This window comes from Marmota flaviventris, chromosome 1, assembly GCF_047511675.1.
Source record: "Marmota flaviventris isolate mMarFla1 chromosome 1, mMarFla1.hap1, whole genome shotgun sequence".
NCBI lineage: Eukaryota > Metazoa > Chordata > Mammalia > Rodentia > Sciuridae > Marmota > Marmota flaviventris.
The window spans coordinates 33,472,406-33,491,725 of NC_092498.1; the positions used below are offsets into that span (position 1 = coordinate 33,472,406).

At 36.8% G+C, this 19,320-nt stretch overlaps 1 protein-coding gene across 2 annotated transcripts; it reads left to right on the forward strand.

The window, feature by feature from the left end:
• The first annotated feature begins 2,601 nt into the window (after positions 1-2,601).
• Positions 2,602-18,050, forward strand: LOC114079327 (BET1 homolog). Of its 2 annotated transcripts, XM_027920565.2 has the most exons (4): positions 2,606-2,787; positions 5,769-5,893; positions 15,277-15,333; positions 16,911-18,050. In XM_027920565.2, the coding sequence occupies exons 1-4, from the start codon at positions 2,769-2,771 to the stop codon at positions 17,064-17,066; spliced, it is 357 nt and encodes a 118-aa protein (XP_027776366.2). In that variant the 5' UTR covers positions 2,606-2,768; the 3' UTR covers positions 17,067-18,050. The 2 variants fall into 2 exon arrangements, with proteins under 2 accessions (XP_071468564.1, XP_027776366.2); XM_071612463.1 differs by lacking the exons at positions 15,277-15,333; positions 16,911-18,050 and adding an exon at positions 7,033-9,201 and having other exon boundaries at positions 2,602-2,787.
• Positions 18,051-19,320: the final 1,270 nt, after the last annotated feature.

Sequence of the window (19,320 nt, forward strand, 5' to 3'; positions counted from 1 at the left end):
TCAGCTGTCTTGCAGGTCACATAGACTTTGGCTTTCAGAGTCATGTATTTTTAGGGATGGATTGGGACATAAGCATCATCTCAGTCTCTAGGAAATATATGTTTTAAGTGTCAAATAACTGGCTTACAAACTAACCTTTGTTCCATAGCCTGTTTGCAAGTCAAGAGCTTTCTGATTTTAGTTTACGGTTTCTTACAGTTCAAATACGATGCTCAAGATACTCATTTGCTTCATGATTATGAAACACCCACTATATAACAGAGTTTTCAAAAACCACTTTGGAACATTTATTTAGTCAGGTTTGAGAGCTTAGCATGCTGTTCCCTTGGTTTGGTCCTAGAATTTAGTTAGGAAGAGGTAATATAAATGGACAGGAAGAAGACAAACAGGAAAAAGAAAGGTTGTAATTTTATACCAAAATTCAGATATTTGCTCTTCATGTTCTTGTTTCCATAATTATATAGAGGAGATGATATTATTTAGTCATTTTTAGTCATCTCCTGGAGACCTCTGAAAATTAGATGTTTTCTGTGATATTATCCTATGAGAATAGAGAAAAAATTATAGATGCTATTCATCTCTAAGAATTTTATTTGCCTTCAGTCAGCAAGAAGAGTTAGAGATTTTAATTTAAAAATGAAAAAAAAAAGAAAGAAACAAAAAACAGAACAACAGAAAAAAAGGAAAAAATAATTCTCTCTGGTCTCTACGTCAACTGAGGTCATGTTTAATAATTACACCTCTGTGTATTAAATTAATCCTTTATGCTTTATCTTTTCAATGCAAAATACTAGGTTACAAACTCTATGTGAACCAGCTGTTTCTGGAATTCAGTTTTGGAATACTTTATTATTTTTCCTTTTAACTCTATTTTACTTGTTTGTCTTCCTTCCAAGTAAGAGAGATAGTTTACAAAAGAGTAAGAAAATAGTTGGTTTTAGTAAACATATTAGATTTTCACAAATAACAATTTTCACATTTGTTATCTTTTAGTAAGATGATATTTTCTAATGTGTTTTCATTATAGAATGCCTTTTTAGCACAAGAAAAGACCGTCAAAAATTGTATATCAAAAAGAAACCCCAACTATCATTTCTCTTATTGAATCTTTGATGCTTATTTGCTATGGTTGTCCCTAATTGCAAACGTTGTTTAATTCCATTACTTTTAGAGAATGATGGTTTATTTTATTTTTATGAAGACTTTTTTTTTCTCCCAAAACACTACTGGATTAAGTTTATTTCCCAGGTTAATAATTTTTACTAGAAGTTGTTTTTGTGTGTATTTTTAAAAAGGCGATCTCTTTAAAAAGAGAGACAACTTAAATCACTATTATACTACATGTTTATGTTGAAAAACGACCATGAGAAAACACTAATTGTTTAGAGATTACATTTTCAGAAATCTCCATTATGGAAATTATTCCTGTTAGGTGCAGTTGTCTGCAGGGTGGGCTGAACAAATGTTAGCTGCAGGATTACCCAGGCACTCAAAGCCCCCTCTGTCTGGTCCTTTATCACCTATTTGCATCAAGTCTGAACACTGGACCCCCACCCACCTGGTGCAAAGGAAACCCACATCTGACCCCTGCCCCTTCTGCCTGAAGACAGAAGATGACACCTTTAGCAACTACTGTATGATCCAATCATTGTAAACCAACAATTTAGCTTGCAGACCCAAAGATCCCATTAGATTTTGGCTATAAAAACTCCCTCCTGCTGGGCCCCTCTCTCTTGCTTTCCCTCTCTCTTGCTCTCTTTCTTCTCTCGCTTTCACTCTCTCTCTCTCTCTCCTTCTCATGCTCTCTTGCCTCTTTATTTCTTCTCTCTCTCTCTTTCTTTTCTACTCCTTCTCACTGTTGTAATAAAGATCCCTTGGTGGCTCCTAGTGTTGTGGTCACTTTCCTTTCAATTCCACTATCATAAAGCAACAAGAGCAAACTGCAAAAAGTAGGCTGTGCTTAAACACAGCCAGATTTTTTTTTTTTTTTCAAAAACCATGATTTCATCATATCCTCAGACAAATCGTATGGTACAATAAAACAAAATTCTCCTATTAACTCCTGTATCAGCACCACTCTACTCGTAGCGCCCACAAAGCTTTTAAACCCCAAATCTGACACACTGCTAGATGCGAGCAATATTTCAATATCTTTCGTGCAAGTTAAAAAAAAAAAAAAAAAGTTCTAAGTGGAAGTGCAGGGGTCCTGTCCTTAGGTCCCTTCTTGTGACCAGGCACAAATGGGCTATTCTCTTCTATTCCTACAGATTACTTGTTTGTAAAATAAGAAACCCGGACAAAATTTTTCTTTACTTCCCCTAATCTGACTGGGCGTGAAAGGGAGTAGGTTGAATCAGGGAAGATTCTGAGGGTTAAACTTTGCCCTCTAACTTCTGAAATCAAGGCTCTGCGGGCGGTTCAGCCACAGAAACCCCCAAATTGGAACCAGGGCCGCTTTCTGCAGCTGCTCTTCCGGAAACCCGCCCGCTCCTGGAAACGAGTTCGCGCCACGCCCCCCTCCACACGGTCCTGGTCGCCAGCGAACTACAATTCCCAGAATACCATGCAACCCTTCTCGCAGGGTACCAATAAGCGCGCGAGTGACGCCATCATCCAGCGCGGTGTTTAGGCTCCACTGATGTCGTGGCGCTTTGGGGCAAGAAGTTGGTGTTGCTCGGGCCCCTGGGACTGAAGACGAGGTCCGGGTGACTCCGGCCCTTTCCTACCCACATCTCCCTCGCTCGCCTTTCTCTCCTTCCTCTGGCAGGATGAGGCGTGCAGGCCTGGGTAAGAAGTGAGCTGAGGTTCAAAGTTTGGGGACCCCAGAAACAGCCTTGCTGGGAGGCATAGGGCTGTGGGAGGGTCTCGACTGGTCTCCTGTCATAGGCATTGGGGCCTTAAAGTGGGATGTTTGAAGGTAATCTTTGGAGGCAGTCCGAGTGGAAACACGTAATTTGTCCCACATCCCAGGGAGTTTCTTAAGTCCAATTCAGACCAAGTTTGGATGGTAGGTTAGAGGGAGTAGATCTGGAGCTGGGTTATGTACAAGTGCCAACTCAGTAGTGTTTTTTTTTTGTTTGTTTGTTTGTTTGTTTTTTAGTCTCTAAGTAGTGATTATGGAAACTGCTCAGTTTCCCTAAGCCTGACTCTGGTTTCTCTTTCTCTGTTCAATAAAGAGTGGGTGTTGCGTACTAAGCACACTACTGATTATGTTGGTTACAGTGAGTTACAAAGGTAAATGTACGTGTCATTATTATTCAAGGCACTGGTATGTAAGATCTGGGTCAAAGGCGATTTTTACGTAGAAAGTTTCTTACCTGAAGGTTGTTCCACTGTTAAGGCAGTAAGTAAAACGTGATAAGGTTTAATAACTTCACATTGTTCTTGACTTTGTGAATTAAGGAAGCCAGCATACTAAGCAGCAGGAATAAGTCAGGCACAAGGAGATTTAATGGACCCTATGATAACACACAGCTATTAACAGCATTTTCTGGTCCTAAGCTCTCTATTAAGCGGCTTTAAAAAAAAAAAAAAAAAAACCTATTTAATCAGAGTAGGAAATACTCTAAAATATTTGAGGAAAAAATACCTGAAATATTTTTTAAAAGATGTTACCATTCTCATTGTAAGATGGAAAAGGGAAAAACAATAGCGTTTTCTGTAGTTTTGGCTATTTAAAGTCAGTACAAGTTGCCAATACATGTAGACGTCTACATTGATTAATAAATTGTACTGTGAGAAACAGGTTTTTATGCATTTTTATGAATTCTTGGATCATAGAAAGTGGTCCAAGACAGGCATGGAGGCACATGCCTGTAATCCCAGCGATTTGGGAGACTTGGGGCAAAAGAATCGCTGGTTGGAGGCCAGCCTCAGCAACTTAGCAAGACCCTGTCTCAAAAGAAAAAAAAAAAGTGGGGGGCTGGGGATGTGGCTCAGTGCTTAAGTGCCCATAGGATCAATCTCTAAAAAGAGAAGACAAAAGAAAATTAAAAAGTGGTCCAGGTCATTAAAGTGAAAAAACTGATTTTGAACAACAAACATTTATTGTGTAATTAAGTAAGCTTTAATTACGTAGTCATTTGTCACCTTGTTTATGCTCCCCAAAGCTTTCCAACCTAGCTGGGGAGTAGGACTGTGTACAAAGATAAATTATGGTACAAAAGTGGTAGCTAAACATCCAAATACCAGATAAGTTCTGCAGATAGTGAATGTTTCCGAGATTGCAGAGATGGATCACTATGTACTTTGTGGAAACATCGGAATTTCAACTAGACTTTGATTAGTGGAGAGTGGGAGAAGTAAGTTCCAGATGGGAGGGTGACCAAAATTTTTTAAAAAGGTTTGTACTAGAACTACATCATAATCAAGAGATTATGATGATTAAACTAGTTTGATTGAAGTAGGGGATATGAGACCACATTGTGGAGGTTTTTGCAAAACTCCCAGGGCACATGGGTTTACATCATTAGTAGACTATTGCCCATTTGAATGTATTTTTTTGTCTTCCTAAATTTCAACAAATAGACTTGAGAAATGATAGTTCTCAGCCCAACTGTACATTAAAATTACCTGGGAAGTTTTTAAAGTGTTGTTATCTGGATCCCAATTAAATTAGAATCTCATGGATAGAGTTCTCATAATCCGTAAATATGCTTCAACCATTCTTTTGGCAAGCAATCTCAAACCTTTGGGACTCTGTTTTTCTCTAGCCCCCGTGTTGTACCTCCAACTCTAGATCAGTCTAACAGTGTGGCTTTTCAAGGGTTAATTCAGGCCATTGAGTTCTTCTATAAAACATCTGGGAGGAATGAAACCATTACAACATATTGTGGCAACCAGGTTGGTTTTAACCTCCTAGTAGTCCTGAGCAGTCCTGGTCATTGCTCTTCATTATTCTCTTTACTTTTTATTTCAAATGATCACCAAATAGCCCCCTTTCTTCCTTTACTGAGGAAACTGATGACATCAACTTTTTAAAAATTTGGTTAGATAACACCCTCAACCATGCTTTCCCATTTCAACCCCCCAGCACATTTATGTTGCATTCACTCTCTAAGGCTCACTGCACCTGTTGTTTGCCTGATGAATACCAAGTACCTTATTAGGGTGGTGGGGACTGTATTCCTAGTGCCATCCCCTAGAAGATACGTTCTATAGAAGGACCACCTGAAAAGAGTAGTTGATCTGACATATAGCTCAAATATTTGTTGAAGAATGACTAAAATGCCACAGAACTCTCAACTAATATTCTCCATAAGTTATTCCCTCTCCTAGGACTTCAGCTTGTGTTCCCTTCACCCCTTGACTCTTTCCCATTCAGGGAAAGAGATGCTGGTAAAACATCATCCATCTGCCAAGAGTTTCCCTCCCACGATGCTTTCTTCCTTTCCTTCAAAACTAGATTTCTTCAATGAGTAGTTAATGTAACTGCTTTTAGATCTTTTATTAAAACATATTTCTAATGAGCAGGATATGTGTGCCAATATCCTTGTATGGCAGTGCCTATTTTAGTGTCTTCTGAATAATCAGTAAGTGATTAATAAATATGTATTGAAGTGAACTGAATGTTCTTTATTTAAGAGAAGTAATGAAAAGAATTGGTTTGATCTCTGTTTCTAAATTTTAAAAATTTACTTGGAGTACGAATATTATAGACATATGTGGTCTGCAACGCCCTCAAGGGGTCTTTTTCAGTTCTTTCCTATTAAACTTTCAAAAGTGGCTTTTGGTTTACCACACTAACCTTGTGACTCTTGTCCTTGCAGGTGAAGGAGCACCTTCTGGCAACTATGGGAACCATGGCTATTCTCACAGTGGGTACAGTGCCTGTGAAGAAGAGAATGAGAGACTCACCGAGAGTCTTAGAAGCAAAGTAACTGCTATAAAATCTGTAAGTATCTTGTTAGCATGGTATACATTTTGATTGGTATGTTTGTATACATATATCACATACTTATAAACTATACTTTTTATTGGCATCTACTGAGGAAGATGGTTATTCAAATACTGTGGTTTAGCAAAGTCAAAATGCACTCAAAATTTAGCCTCTTTAAGTAGGTTAGAAAATGTGACAAATCCAAAGATATGGTATTTTCAAATTTTTTTTTTTAAACTCTGGCTATGTTTTGTGTTAAAATCTGAAAAATACTGTGTATATTCTGCAGTAATGTCTCAACCATCTTCCACCCCCAGTAGCTTTTCTCCTTTTTCTAGTCTCCTAAGATAAAAAATCAAAGTCTTTCTTGTTTCTGCCTTTGAATGTCATTTCAGTCACTGAGTCATATGCTTTCTTGTGTTTCTATCTCTGTTTTCCTGTTTCTCTCTTTCTAATACTAGCCCTCGTTTCCAAGGTGAGTCATTGGGAGAATATCTTAACCTCTATTCTGACCTCAGCTACATACTGTTGCCAGAATAATCTTTGTATTTTTAAAATTGCATTCTGAGCTCCAAAATGTCTTTGGTGACTTCTGTGATTTACCAAATAAAGTTCACACTCTTTACCTTGACTGAATAGGTCCTTCAAATATGGGCTCCAACTTTTCTGACTTCTTGCACATCCAGAATCCACATATATTTTCTGCCAGAAAAATGAGAGTGCTCTTTGTGTCTTCTGTATGCTGTTGCCATTCCATCCCATATCTTTGATCATGCCAACTCTTTGCCATGGTCATCCTCTTCCTATGTTGACTAAAGCTGTGCTTTTCTTGAGAGACCCTACTTTATTGCTTTAGCTAATCACTATATCCAAAGTAACTCTTTTCCTTATGAACGTATTTCTGTAGCGTTTATTGCATAATGATTTGCTTTGGTATTATTTCTGTGTAAAAGAAATTTACCTGAGTGTAGGTTTTTTTTTTTGTACTTTCTTTTTTATTCCACATAGAAACTAGAGTAATTCCTTATCACTGATATTAATTGTATAAATTTGTATTGAATAAAGTAATTAGACAAAAATGTTAATGCCGCAGTCTGGCTGGGCACAAATCACGAGCCACTGAAGCAGGAACAAACTTTATTTTTGAACTGCAGGAAAACACTTCACACAGCTCCCAGGGAATCCTCCCGAACGCCATGCAGCTCGTCCAGGAACCCCCAGCAGGAAATATCTCTCCCGGAAATCCCTCCTCCTGCACTTCCCCAACCAATGGGAACTCTCGGGGAATCCCCGGAAATCCCCACAAGAACTCCAAAATAGTGCGAGAACTCAAAAGTTGCGGCAGAGGCGGATAGTAATGCCTCGCCTGTCAATCAATACTGTTGGCAAAATGCCAGGGGCCATACAGACTCGGCCGTAGCTCTCAGCATCTCCCGCTTTTTGTTTAATTAAACAACAAGCAATGTGGCTTAGGGACCGTGCCTGTTAGGTAGTCCAATTCAACATATGGTCCTTACCCGTCATCGGATGAACTGACCTCTAGGCGTCAGCCTCCTGTCTTAGGTTGGTACCACTGCAATTGGATCATACCCGTCACTGACTACCGGTCCAGCATACAGCCATACTTGTGGATAGGCCTTTGCACCAGTGGGGGGGTGAGGTTCTTTGCCTCACCTCTGTTGGCCCCAAAATTTGGCCTTGGTGCCAGTGGGGGGGTGAGGTTCTTTGCCTCATCTCTGTTGGCCCCCAAATTTTAGACCATCACTAGTAGAAGGGAGGAGGATGCAAAATGCCATGACACTAAGCCAATTGAGGGCTCCTTTGAAAAATTGTACCACCAGTGACACCATCAGCAAAAATACTCCAGCACTACAATTCGCTGCACCAACAGATAGTTCACAATGCATACAAGTGATACATAGTCCAGGCAAGTTCTGCAAGCAGTTCAAAGCAGAGGAATCTGTCAATATGTCCATTTCCTCTCAAAGTAAATCGACTCCTTGATTGAGCATTACTTGTTGAGTTATTATTCATTGATGCATCAGTTTATACAGTTTGTTGTGATAACTATTGAAGAAGCTGTAGTCTGGTTTTATCTTTGTCTTCACCGGCACTGGGATGAAGATAGGAATTCTGGCAATGATGCTAAGAAAAAAATTATGTAACATTCCAACAGGCACTAAGAAAACAATTTTTTGAACAATTTACATTATCCTGAACAGAATTATTAAATATAATGAGAAGGAAAGGTGAAAGTAAACAAACAGATCTGTTAACCTTCTTATTTGTTCACATATTAAAACAATTTTCAACAGCTGTTTACCCAATCTAAATTAAACCATTAAAATCACGTGAATAGAAAAATTCGGATCCATTTATTCATGAGCACTCCTCATATATGGTATATGGACATACGCACATACAGACATACAACACAAAACAGAAGTGTGCACACATAACATACAACACATAAGACAATAGTAAAGGCCTTGTAGCTTTACCTAGGTGAAATCTCCATTGCAATGCTTAAAAACTCCACAGTCAAAAAGTAAAACTGATCAGAAAAACATTAACCTAGGTCTGTATGAGCTCAAAAATAAAATAGAACTTTATGATGTGGGAAAAGGCAAATAATAAAATAAATATTGAAAACAGCATCCTGGTTAATCACTGTCGCAGATGTAAGAATAGCCAAACTGGAGTTCTGGATATCAGCTGTTATGGATTTGAGTCAAATTATCTTCCTTTTGGTCTGTAGAAATTGTTTTAGTTAATCTCTCTCTGTTCTCCCTGTGGAAAAACACAAACAGAACCCCGACTCCAGACAATCACTGGGTCAGGACCTTTCCATTGTCCTGTTAGAATATCCTTCCAAAGTACCTTAGGCTTATGTACATTTTTTGGACACATATGCCTTTCCGCAGCACTAAGCCCTGAGGAATCCAAATTTAAAAAGTTTAGAGTAAAAAGGGTTATTTTAAGTTTATCTTTGGGTGATATATACCCCTTTCCAATTCCCTCTTTTTGCTTTAATAAGTACATTTTAATAGTTTGATGAGCTCTTTCAACTATGCCTTGTCCCTGAGGATTGTATGGGATTCCTGTTATATGAGTAATGCCAAATGATGAGCAAAATTGTTTAAAAGAGGTAGAAGTATAACCAGGACCATTATCTGTTTTTAACTGTTTTGGAACGCCCACAGTGGCAAAATTTTGTAAGCAATGAGCTATAACATCTTTAATTTTTTCTCCGGAATGAAGGGAGCCCATCAAAAATCCGGAAGAAGTATCAACTGTAACATGCAAATATTTTAATTTTCCAAATTGTGGCAAGTGTGTGACGTCCATCTGCCAAATATGGTTAGGTATCAGTCCTCTAGGATTGACTCCAAGATTAATTTGTGGTAAAAAGGTCACACAATTTTGACATTGTTTTATTATTTGTCTAGCTTGTTCCTTAGTTATTTTAAAACGCTTTTGTAAAGTATTAGCATTGACATGGAACCTTTTATGAAAATGTGTAGCTTCTTCTAGTGTAGAGAAAATATGTATGTCATGTGTAGTTTTATCTGCTAAATCGTTGCCCAAACTAAGGGCTCCAGGCAATCCTGTATGTGCTCTGATATGTCCTATAAAGAATGGATCTTTTCTGTCCCAGATTAGACTTTGTATAGCAGAAAACAGTAGAGGAAGGGGAAATCCTGCCAGCATCTTCAAGGGATACTATAGCATTAACTATATACTGACTATCAGAAAATAAATTAAATACAGAATCTTTAAACATCACAAAAGCTTGTAAAACTGCATTAAGCTCTACCTTTTGAGCTGATTGATTGGGTACTAAAAATGTAAAAGTTTGATCAGGGGTAACTACTGCTGCTGTACCATTATTTGACCCATCAGTGAATACATTTGGAGCATTCATGATAGGTGTTTTTCTTGTCATTTTTGGAAAAACTACAGGATGCGAAGACCAAAAAGACAACAAAGGATTAGATGGTAAGTGATTATCAAATGAAACATTAGATTTACACATGATTATTGCCCAAGTATTTAACTCATTAGCTAACTCATCAATTTGATCCATAGTATATGGAGTAATAATTTTATTGGGAGAAATTCCAAACACTCCCTTCGCTGCTTTTATTCCTTTGAGTATTAATTGTCCTACAGCCTCAGGATACCTAGTAAGAATAGTGTTAGGAGAATAAGATAAATGTATCCACAATAATGGACCTTCTTGCCAAAATACTCCTGTAGGAATATTTTTTGTTGGTAGTACAATAAATAATAAAGGCAAACTTATATCAATTCTATCCAAATGCATATTTTCCATATATGTTTCAATAATTTTTAATGCCTTTCTTGCTTCAGGCGTTAACATGCGGGGTGAATTTGGATCTGATGGACCTTTTAGGATATCAAATAAAGGTCCCAACTCTCCTGTTGGTATGCCTAGATAAGGCCTTATCCAATTTATGTCTCCTAATAACTTTTGAAAGTCGTGAAGTGATTTGAGTTGATGTACTCGTATTTGAATTTTTGGTGGACGGACCATGGTTGAGGATAATAGAACTCCTAAATAATTAATTGGAAAATTTAATTGTACTTTATCTATTGCTATCTCTAGATTATAATTTTTTAATAAATTTGTAAGTGTGGCATAACATTCTAGCAATGTGTTTTTATCTTTGTGTGCTAAGAATACATCATCCATATAGTGAAATATTTGTAGTTTAGGATTTTGATTTCTAAGTGGCTGGATTGCTTTGTTAACATAAATTTGACACATAGTTGGGCTGTTAGCCATCCCTTGAGGGAGTACTTTCCATTCATATCTCTGATCAGGACCTTCATGATTCAGTGCAGGGATAGTAAATGCAAAATGTGGACTATCCTCAGGATGAATTGGAATTGAAAAAAAAAACAATCTTTAATATCTATAGCTAAAACGTACCAGGTTTTTGGCAAAGCAGACAATTGAGGAATCCCTGATTGAGCAGGTCCCATAATAACCATCTCATTATTAATGGCTCTTAAATCTTGCAATAATCTCCATTTACCAGATTTCTTTTTAATGACAAAAATGGGAGTATTGTAAGGAGATACTGAAGGCTGTATATGTCCCTCCGCTAATTGTTGTTTGACCAGGTCATGGGCTGCTTGTATCTTTTCTTTAGTCAGGGGCCACTGAGGAACCCATACTGGTCTATCTGATTTCCAAGTAATTTTTATTGCCTCAGTGACCCCTTCTGAAAACCCAGTCCATGTCTATTTATTCCTTGATCTATTTGAATTGGTGCTGCTATGCCTTGTTCTCCTAATCTTTTTTCTTTCCTGAAACGTTGTCTAGCCCTAATAGTGGGTGCATTTGGATTGATGTTATTTGTTAATGTCAAACCTAATTGATCTAGGACATCTCGTCCCCATAAATTTATAGGAAGATGATCCAATACATATGGCTGTATAGTTCCTTCACATCCTTCAGGATCCTTCCAATCTAATACCATTGCACTTCTATGGGGATTAGTTGCCACTCCTAGGCCTCGAAGCGTTTGAGTGGCTTGTTGTAACGGCCAATGTTTTGGCCATTCTTGACGAGATATGATGCTAAGGTCTGCACCTGTATCCAGTAGCCCATTAAATTCATGTCCTTGAATATTTAGTTTTAGCATGGGGCGAGAATCTAAATTTAAAGACAGCATAGCCCAATCTACACCTGTGGAGCCTAATCCCCTGGAACCTCTTTCTATAGTACTACTGGAAAATTTATCATGTAGGCTGGGTATTATTAATAACTGTGCTATTCTATCTCCTGGTGAAATTACTGATATACCCTTTGGAGAACTAGCTGTAATTTTTATTTCACCTTCATAATCGGGATCAATTACCCCGGAACTTATCATAAGTCCTTTTAGCGTAGAAGAACTGCGTCCTAACAATAAGCCCACTGTTCCTTGGGGAAGAGGTCTTTTTACTCCTGTGGGAATGATTTGAACTCCCATCTCTGGAGTTTGTACTGCTCTGGCGGAGGCGCAGATGTCCAACCCTGCACTCCCTCTGGTTCGTCTGATGAGAGATCTGATGGATAATGTGTCCTGGGCACTGCCCTGATGGTGTTGCTGGGTTCCTCCATGGTGTTTCTGGGCTCCTCCAGTGCCCCGTACATTTGTGGTCGTGGACCCCAGAGCATTGGGCCCTCCTGTCCGTTTTTTGGCAATAGAGCCCGATGCCTTTCTCCACGATATCGTGGGTAAATACTTGGTCCTTGTCTGTTTTTTGATAATGGAATATCCTCTATGGTGGTTTGAGAACGGCATTCATTAGCCCAATGTTTCCCTCTACAGCATCGTGGGCAAATACCCGGTATTCTATTCCTTTGATACCTAGCTTTGTTAAACCCTCCTCCTATGGGGCAACTCCTTTTAAAATGTCCTGTTTGATCATAATTATAGCATGTTTTTGGCCTGGCATCTAAAGCCTGTTGTACTGCTGCTAAGACTTGCCCTTGTTCATTAATGTCTCTACATAATTTAATATATGTGTTTAAATCTTCATGTCTCCATGGTCTAATGACCTCTCTGCAGCAACGATTTGCTTGGTCATAAGCCAGTTGTTTTATAAATGGCATTGCCTGTTCTGTATCCCCAAAAATTCTGGAAGCTGCTTGAATAAGCCTATCTACAAATTCAGCGTAAGGTTCATTAGTTCCTTGTATTACCTTAGATAATTGACCTTGTAAATCTCCATGCCCCTGTAAAGTTTTCCATGCCCTAACCGCATCTACAGCAATTTGTGCGTATATGCCAGGATCATATTCAATTTGTTGCCGTTGACCCTCATAAGGTCCTTTTCCTAACAACATATCTAGATTTCTTTGAGGGTAACCGGCTGCTGCATTTTGTCTAGCTGTCTCCCTGCAAAATTCCTCATTGGCAACCTTCCATAACAAATATTGTCCTCCATTTAGCACAGATTTACACATACTAGCCCAATATGCTGGCGTCATGTCCAAGTTGGTAATGGATTCGACCATGCTTACAGTGAACGGTGCTTGAGGACCATAGGTTGTTACAGCCTCCTTTAACTGCTTCACTGTTTTGAAATCTAAAGCACGGTGAATTCGCTGCCCTCCTGCCTGCTCAAGTATAGGGCATGCTAATCTTTGAGGTCCTGTCTCAGGATCCCATCTATCAACTACGGGGTTTGAGGGCCACTCCGCTATCTCCATAGGGGGAGCTGTTGGTTGAATTACACCCTCTGGTGATAGAACGGTGTTAGTAGCAGCCTCCTGTTGTAGCTTTTTCCCTAATAGCTGTTTCTCCTCTAAGCTTTCTTCCTTTAAATTTTCTTCCTCTGTCTGACTAGCTTGAGAGACCTTGTCTTTTGCTTGATCTAAAATGTCTTTCTCCATGGTCTGAACCTCTAACAATTTACTTAACACTCTTTCAGTTTGTTTTTTACTAATTTCTAATCTGTTATAAAGATAACGCAACCCAATAAGATAACACAAAACAAAACCGAAACAGAATGAAACAAAAACGGAACAAAAAATCGTTGTATCAATTTTCCTATTTTCTTGATATGTGCATTTGTGGTCTATTTCTATCTCTTCCTCAGGGGCGAACAACTTCAAGCCTTGAGCCAACCATTTTTCCCAATCTGCCTGAGAAAATTCTAGGGATAGGCAGCTTGAAACAAACACAAAACAAATCAAAACAAGAACACATTGTTTTTTAAAATGGTCACCCATTCTCTCGCCTTCCCTTAGGGGCAAGCAATTTCACTTACCCCATTGCTTCAGACATTCCCCACATGGGCCGCCAATTGCAGCAGTCTGGCTGGGCACAAATCACGAGCCACTGAAGCAGGAACAAACTTTATTTTTGAACTGCAGGAAAACACTTCACACAGCTCCCAGGGAATCCTCCCGAACGCCATGCAGCTGGTCCAGGAACCCCCAGCCGGAAATATCTCTCCCGGAAATCCCTCCTCCTGCACTTCCCCAACCAATGGGAACTCTCGGGGAATCCCCGGAAATCCCCACGAGAACTCCAAAATAGTGGGAGAACTCAAAAGTTGCGGCAGAGGCGGATAGTAATGCCTCGCCTGTCATTCAATACTGTTGGCAAAATGCCAGGGGCCATAGAGACTCGGCCGTGGCTCTCAGCATGTTAATAGTATATGTGTTTGATTCTTCATTGCAATAAACATGTTATATGCTTCTAAAACATTCAGTAGAAACCCATGTTACCAAAACTTAATTGGTATTTCCATATAATCTTTGGGAAAATCAAATCATAATCAGCCTGGAAACTATCATATTTTGAAACAGAATATTGTTTTCAAAGTTATATTAAATCAAAAGAAGTTGATCATAGAACCTAATAATACTGTATGATGTTAATAATTTAGAAAATGTAACATGTGACAGGGCATAAGAATTAAATAGTTAATACAAAATAAACAAAACTCTAATGTTAATAATTAAGATTCCTTATTAGAAGAAAGCTGTGTGTCCTGGAAATTTCTTTTCTTGACACGAATGGCATTTGTTTAAAGTAGTTGGGTGATTTGGGCCATCTAGCTTTATAAGTTTTCATTTGTTAAATTTGAGGGGAAGGTTCATGTTCTGATCTTTAGAATTCTAAATATGGTTTTAGATCAATATTATCCCACATGCTTTCCAATTAAATTGAAAACAGTACTTATGATGGTTTGCCAAATATTTAGTAGTTGATTGTATTTATTCAAATATCTCGGAAGTGAATCCCTTGATGAATTTGTTGTGTAAAAGTGTTAGATTTTGGTTTACATAGCAGCTGAAATTACTTCTGCTATTTTATGTAGGCTTGGGCTCTTTTCTGCATAGCTTTAGGATTTAGATAACACTAACATCTAACATTTTCCCCAATTTATTATTATATTATAATGAACAAATATTTAAAAAATCAAAATAGTCAGTTTAGACATATTCAAAGCAATGTCATGTTTCATTAAGAAAACATTAAATGCTTATGTCTGGATTTAAATTGCTTATATAGGTACTTGTATATCTTTTCAAATATATAGGTAAATGCTTTTGTGTGAATAAAGTAGAAAACAAAACAATGAAGAATAAGAAAGCCAGAGAATAATGTACCAAAATTAAAACATAGAATTGAATATTGTAATGAAATCAGAATGAAATAGAAAATGTCCATTGATTACCAGTAGAAAGATTAAATTTCTTTTCCATTAATTTTAGTGGACAAAGTATGAGAAGAGTGTACTATGTTTTTCTAGAATCCAATGAAATCTGAGAAAAAGTGTATGCTTAGAATAGTATTGTTGTTTTTACTTTATAACAATTGAGTACCATTATATGAGTAATAATGTGTATGTTTTCTTCTTTATAGCTTTCCATTGAAATAGGCCATGAAGTTAAAAGTCAAAATAAGCTATTAACTGAAATGGTAAGTGGTTATGATTTTAACTTTAAGAAATTTGATTTAATATTCTCAAATTTAGTCTGTTAATCAGGAACAATATTTTAATTTTTGTCCCATTTGAAAGAGATCTAGAGATCATAAGTTCTGAATTACCATTCATTTGTATCTAATCAGTTTATAATAGCTAAGATTTATTTTTGTATTTTCATCTTACAAATACATAAGTAGGAAGAGAGGTGGAAGCTAATGTTTCTTTAGCCCTGTGTTTAGAAACAGTATTAAAGATGTAAGACAAATGACTGTTTTGAGTAGTCTTAGAAATCTCTATGGGTAACGACAACTAGTAATTTATTAACCACACAATCAAAAAGCACTTTATATCCAACCAAACAAATGTTTCCACTTAATGGAAACTTATTTATTTTGCTCAAATTTTCTAAGGCTCGCTACTGAACAAAGACCTCATAGATTTGAATAGCCCAAAGCCCTTTATCTCTTGTCTAAAAGGGCTCAGCAATACATATATTTTCTTATTAGAGCCTTCTTTCATTTGTTAATGCCTTTTTTTGGATGTCAAACTTCTTTGAACCTTCCATTGTTTCTCCACATGATTTTAAAATTGCACTATTCAAAAATTAATATGACATTGAAAGTGGTGTTCTTCCTTAGCTTCATGCTAGAACCACTTAGAGAACTCCTTGTAAATGCGTATCTCTATTTCTCACACTAAGTAAACTGCTTCAAAATTTTAAGGGGAGGGAACTAGGCATATGTGTTTTGTAAAGAGCATCACCAGAGATCCTGATGCATAACTCCAGTGAAGAACCATAAGTATTTAAGTGCATGAGGCACATGGATACTGAGGTATGCAAAAAAGTCTTTTAATTATGTCAGGGATTTTTCATCTGAGGACATTAAGACTTCAGTGGAAGTATAATTTTTCTTATCTATACCTACTCTGATCTTAAGGACTTTTCCAGCCATTTGAATAGAGTTGTTTTTCTTCACACATATTTATTGTCCTTTCCACATCCTATTCCCCATGCATGATATTCTCTTAATACTTAGTACACTCTACTGTACTTCAAAGTCAGTTATCTAAACAAAAGAATCTTAATTGCTAACCATATTAAATTTAAACATTTAACCACTAACCATATTAAACCTTGAATGCTTTCTTCTACTGGGTAGCGGTTACCTATTTGACCCTGGAAAGCAATGCTATAACGAATAATGGGAAAATCCTGTAAGATAGTCCACAAACCTTTGTTACTATTTTTAACAATGTTTGTTTTATTGTTAGTGACTTTTAATCCACATAATTGAAATAAGGCTTAAATAGTTTTAGTTTTTTAATTACTCTGTGGGACTTTAAAAAATGTCTATTGGGTAATGAAAGAGCTTTTTATTCATTGAGAGAACTGCTTTATTTTGCATGGAGTAATCAGGCTGATTACTCAGGGTTATAAGCAGGTTCTTGAACTGATTAAACAAAAAACTGTCATTGAAAATATACACTAATAACAGTGTATTCAATTACTTGAATGTGTACATGTAGAATAATAGAACCTAAGTATTACTTTTTCTCTTCTCTCTCATAGGATTCACAATTTGATTCTACAACTGGATTTCTAGGTAAAACTATGGGAAAACTGAAGATTTTATCCAGAGGGAGCCAAACCAAGCTGCTGTGCTATATGATGTTGTTTTCATTTTTTGTCTTTTTTGTCATTTATGGAATTATTAAACTGAGGTGATGCAAGTAAGTGTGAGTTTGGAATTTCTTCCAACTAATAGGATGGAGTACCACTTTGATAAAAATCAGCATCGCAACATTCCTAATTTTGAAATATTAGACCTTTTCCATTGAAGATTACTGAATTTTGCTTGTTTTATAAATCACATTAGATAATACAGTGTTCTTTGAATACTGTTTCTTATTGACTCATTTAACCCCTATTTTCAGGGGTATTGAGATGGCCTAAAATCAGTGTCGCTCTACCAACCTTTTTTTCTCATTGTTTGCTAGTTGTCAGATTAATATCCTGTTGTTATCATAAATGGAGGTTTCTGTTCCACATAAGAAATAGTGGGAAAGTAGTAGAATGCCTGCAGAGCCTGATTCCCAGCTCTTAGGGTAGTAAGCCAGTCTGTGATGGGATGGTAATTATATATTTCTCAGCTGTCATCAACTGGGGTGATGTATACCCCTTTCCTCCTTCATTTGGTTACAATTGGAGAATTAAGTTCTTTTTACCTATAATCTTAATTTTTCATCAAATGACTCTCCTTTCTGTCCAGGACTTCCTTCTTTAATAAAGCTTGTTAATTGGGCATATGTCTGGTAGGGCCTAATCTACATGTGTATCAACATAGTTATTGTTTTATATTAACATAAACTCCATTGACTTGGTTTATGGTAGTTTTATGATTTTAGCTACTTAGGCAGGCCATTTGATTATCATTTGTGACAGAATAATGTGAAGTTAAGTGATTGCTGAGCTCTGGGTAGAAATAAAATGTTCAAGAAAATTAATTGTCTCTGCTTTATTATGTGCTCAAAACATTGAAAATACTCAGCATTAAACTCAGAGTTAAGAGGAGTATTAATCCAGTGCATTTGTTTATAGAAAGCTAAACACAAAGGTGGATTGTTAAGTAAAAAAGAAATATTATCAAATACTCTGTATTGCTACTACTTTGGAGGTTTCAAAAATAAATTTTGTATTGAAATATATTAATTGACTTGATTGTATCTTTAAATCTCTTTTATGTTCTTGATGAACAAAATCAGGCAGTTAACATTGTATTATGTCAGAACTTGCTTCAAACAAATAAGGCAAATCTTATGCAATTAAAGATCTCTTTATTTCTTTATGTTTTTTATTTATGAATGTCATTTTGGTTTTACTGAATTTTCAATTGTTTAGGCTATCCCTCATGATCTATCAATTTGAGTCCTATTTTTTTCTGATTGCATTTGTCATCATTTGGACCTGTATTTCACTGGTCTAAACCCCAGACTGAGAGAGGTTAAGTTAAGCAAGGCTAAGGAGTGGGAATAAGACACTGTTTGAGTTAGAAGCCTTGCATTCAGATCTCCTTCCCTTCAATTGCTCTGTGCTTTCAACCTCAGTTTCTTCATAGCATCAGTTATTACATCGGATTGTTGTGAAAAGTAGATGAGATAACAGAGAAAATGCCTTACATGACAATCAATAAATGATAATAATTTCCATACTTTATAAATGCTAGTACTCACTATCATTAACAGAAATTAAATGTCAGAAAGGGGAGTTATTTTAAGGGCAAGATAATAGGTTGGTTTCAGGCTTTGAATTACCCAAGTGAGTAATTTCTATCAGGAGCATGACTCATTGGTTCAAGAAAATTTTAACTGTGTTCTCTGTAACAATTATGTTATACCAGAGCTCAGGGAATACTCAAATCTATCAATAGTCAAATTCACAAAAAATGGAATGAACAGAAGCCCAAAGAAAATTATTGGAAGATGAAAACACAAGAAAATCACTAATGGAAATAGAAAAGATCTGTCTTAGGAAAACCAGTGATGTCAAGAGAAGGGCGAATATCAGGATTATAAGTTTACTATTTTATGGAAACAAAGAATTTCCATTTAAAGTCAGATATTATCATCAGAGAGGTAAAGATTTCAATAAAAGGGGCTTGGAGTGATGAAAAAGTGATTCTTATTACTGCAGGGATCAGTATTTCTTTTTTGATTTTTTTTAAGAACTGCAAGGAATTTGGCATTTCATATCACTCCTCTACATCACTGTTATTGCTAAGATTCTGATAGGCAGGGAACTCTTTTGGAAGCACTGGCCTGTCTTTGCTCCAAGATGGATCTTTCTGCCAGCATTCTTCTTCCTTCTGTTTAGGGACTCCCAGGAAAAGGTATTCCCAGAAATAAGATTTGGGGGAAATATCAAATATGAAAAAGTTCTAATCCTTTATAATCATTTTTAAGCCCATTGCTAATCCTGTAAA

What these genes read in the sequence shown, in the direction of transcription:
- LOC114079327 (XM_027920565.2), top strand. An exon ending in AAGTAACTGCTATAAAATCT is followed by an intron (nt 5,894 to 15,276) that starts GTAAGTATCTTG and finishes TCTTCTTTATAG; the next exon opens with CTTTCCATTGAAATAGGCCA. An exon ending in ATAAGCTATTAACTGAAATG is followed by an intron (nt 15,334 to 16,910) that starts GTAAGTGGTTAT and finishes TCTCTCTCATAG; the next exon opens with GATTCACAATTTGATTCTAC.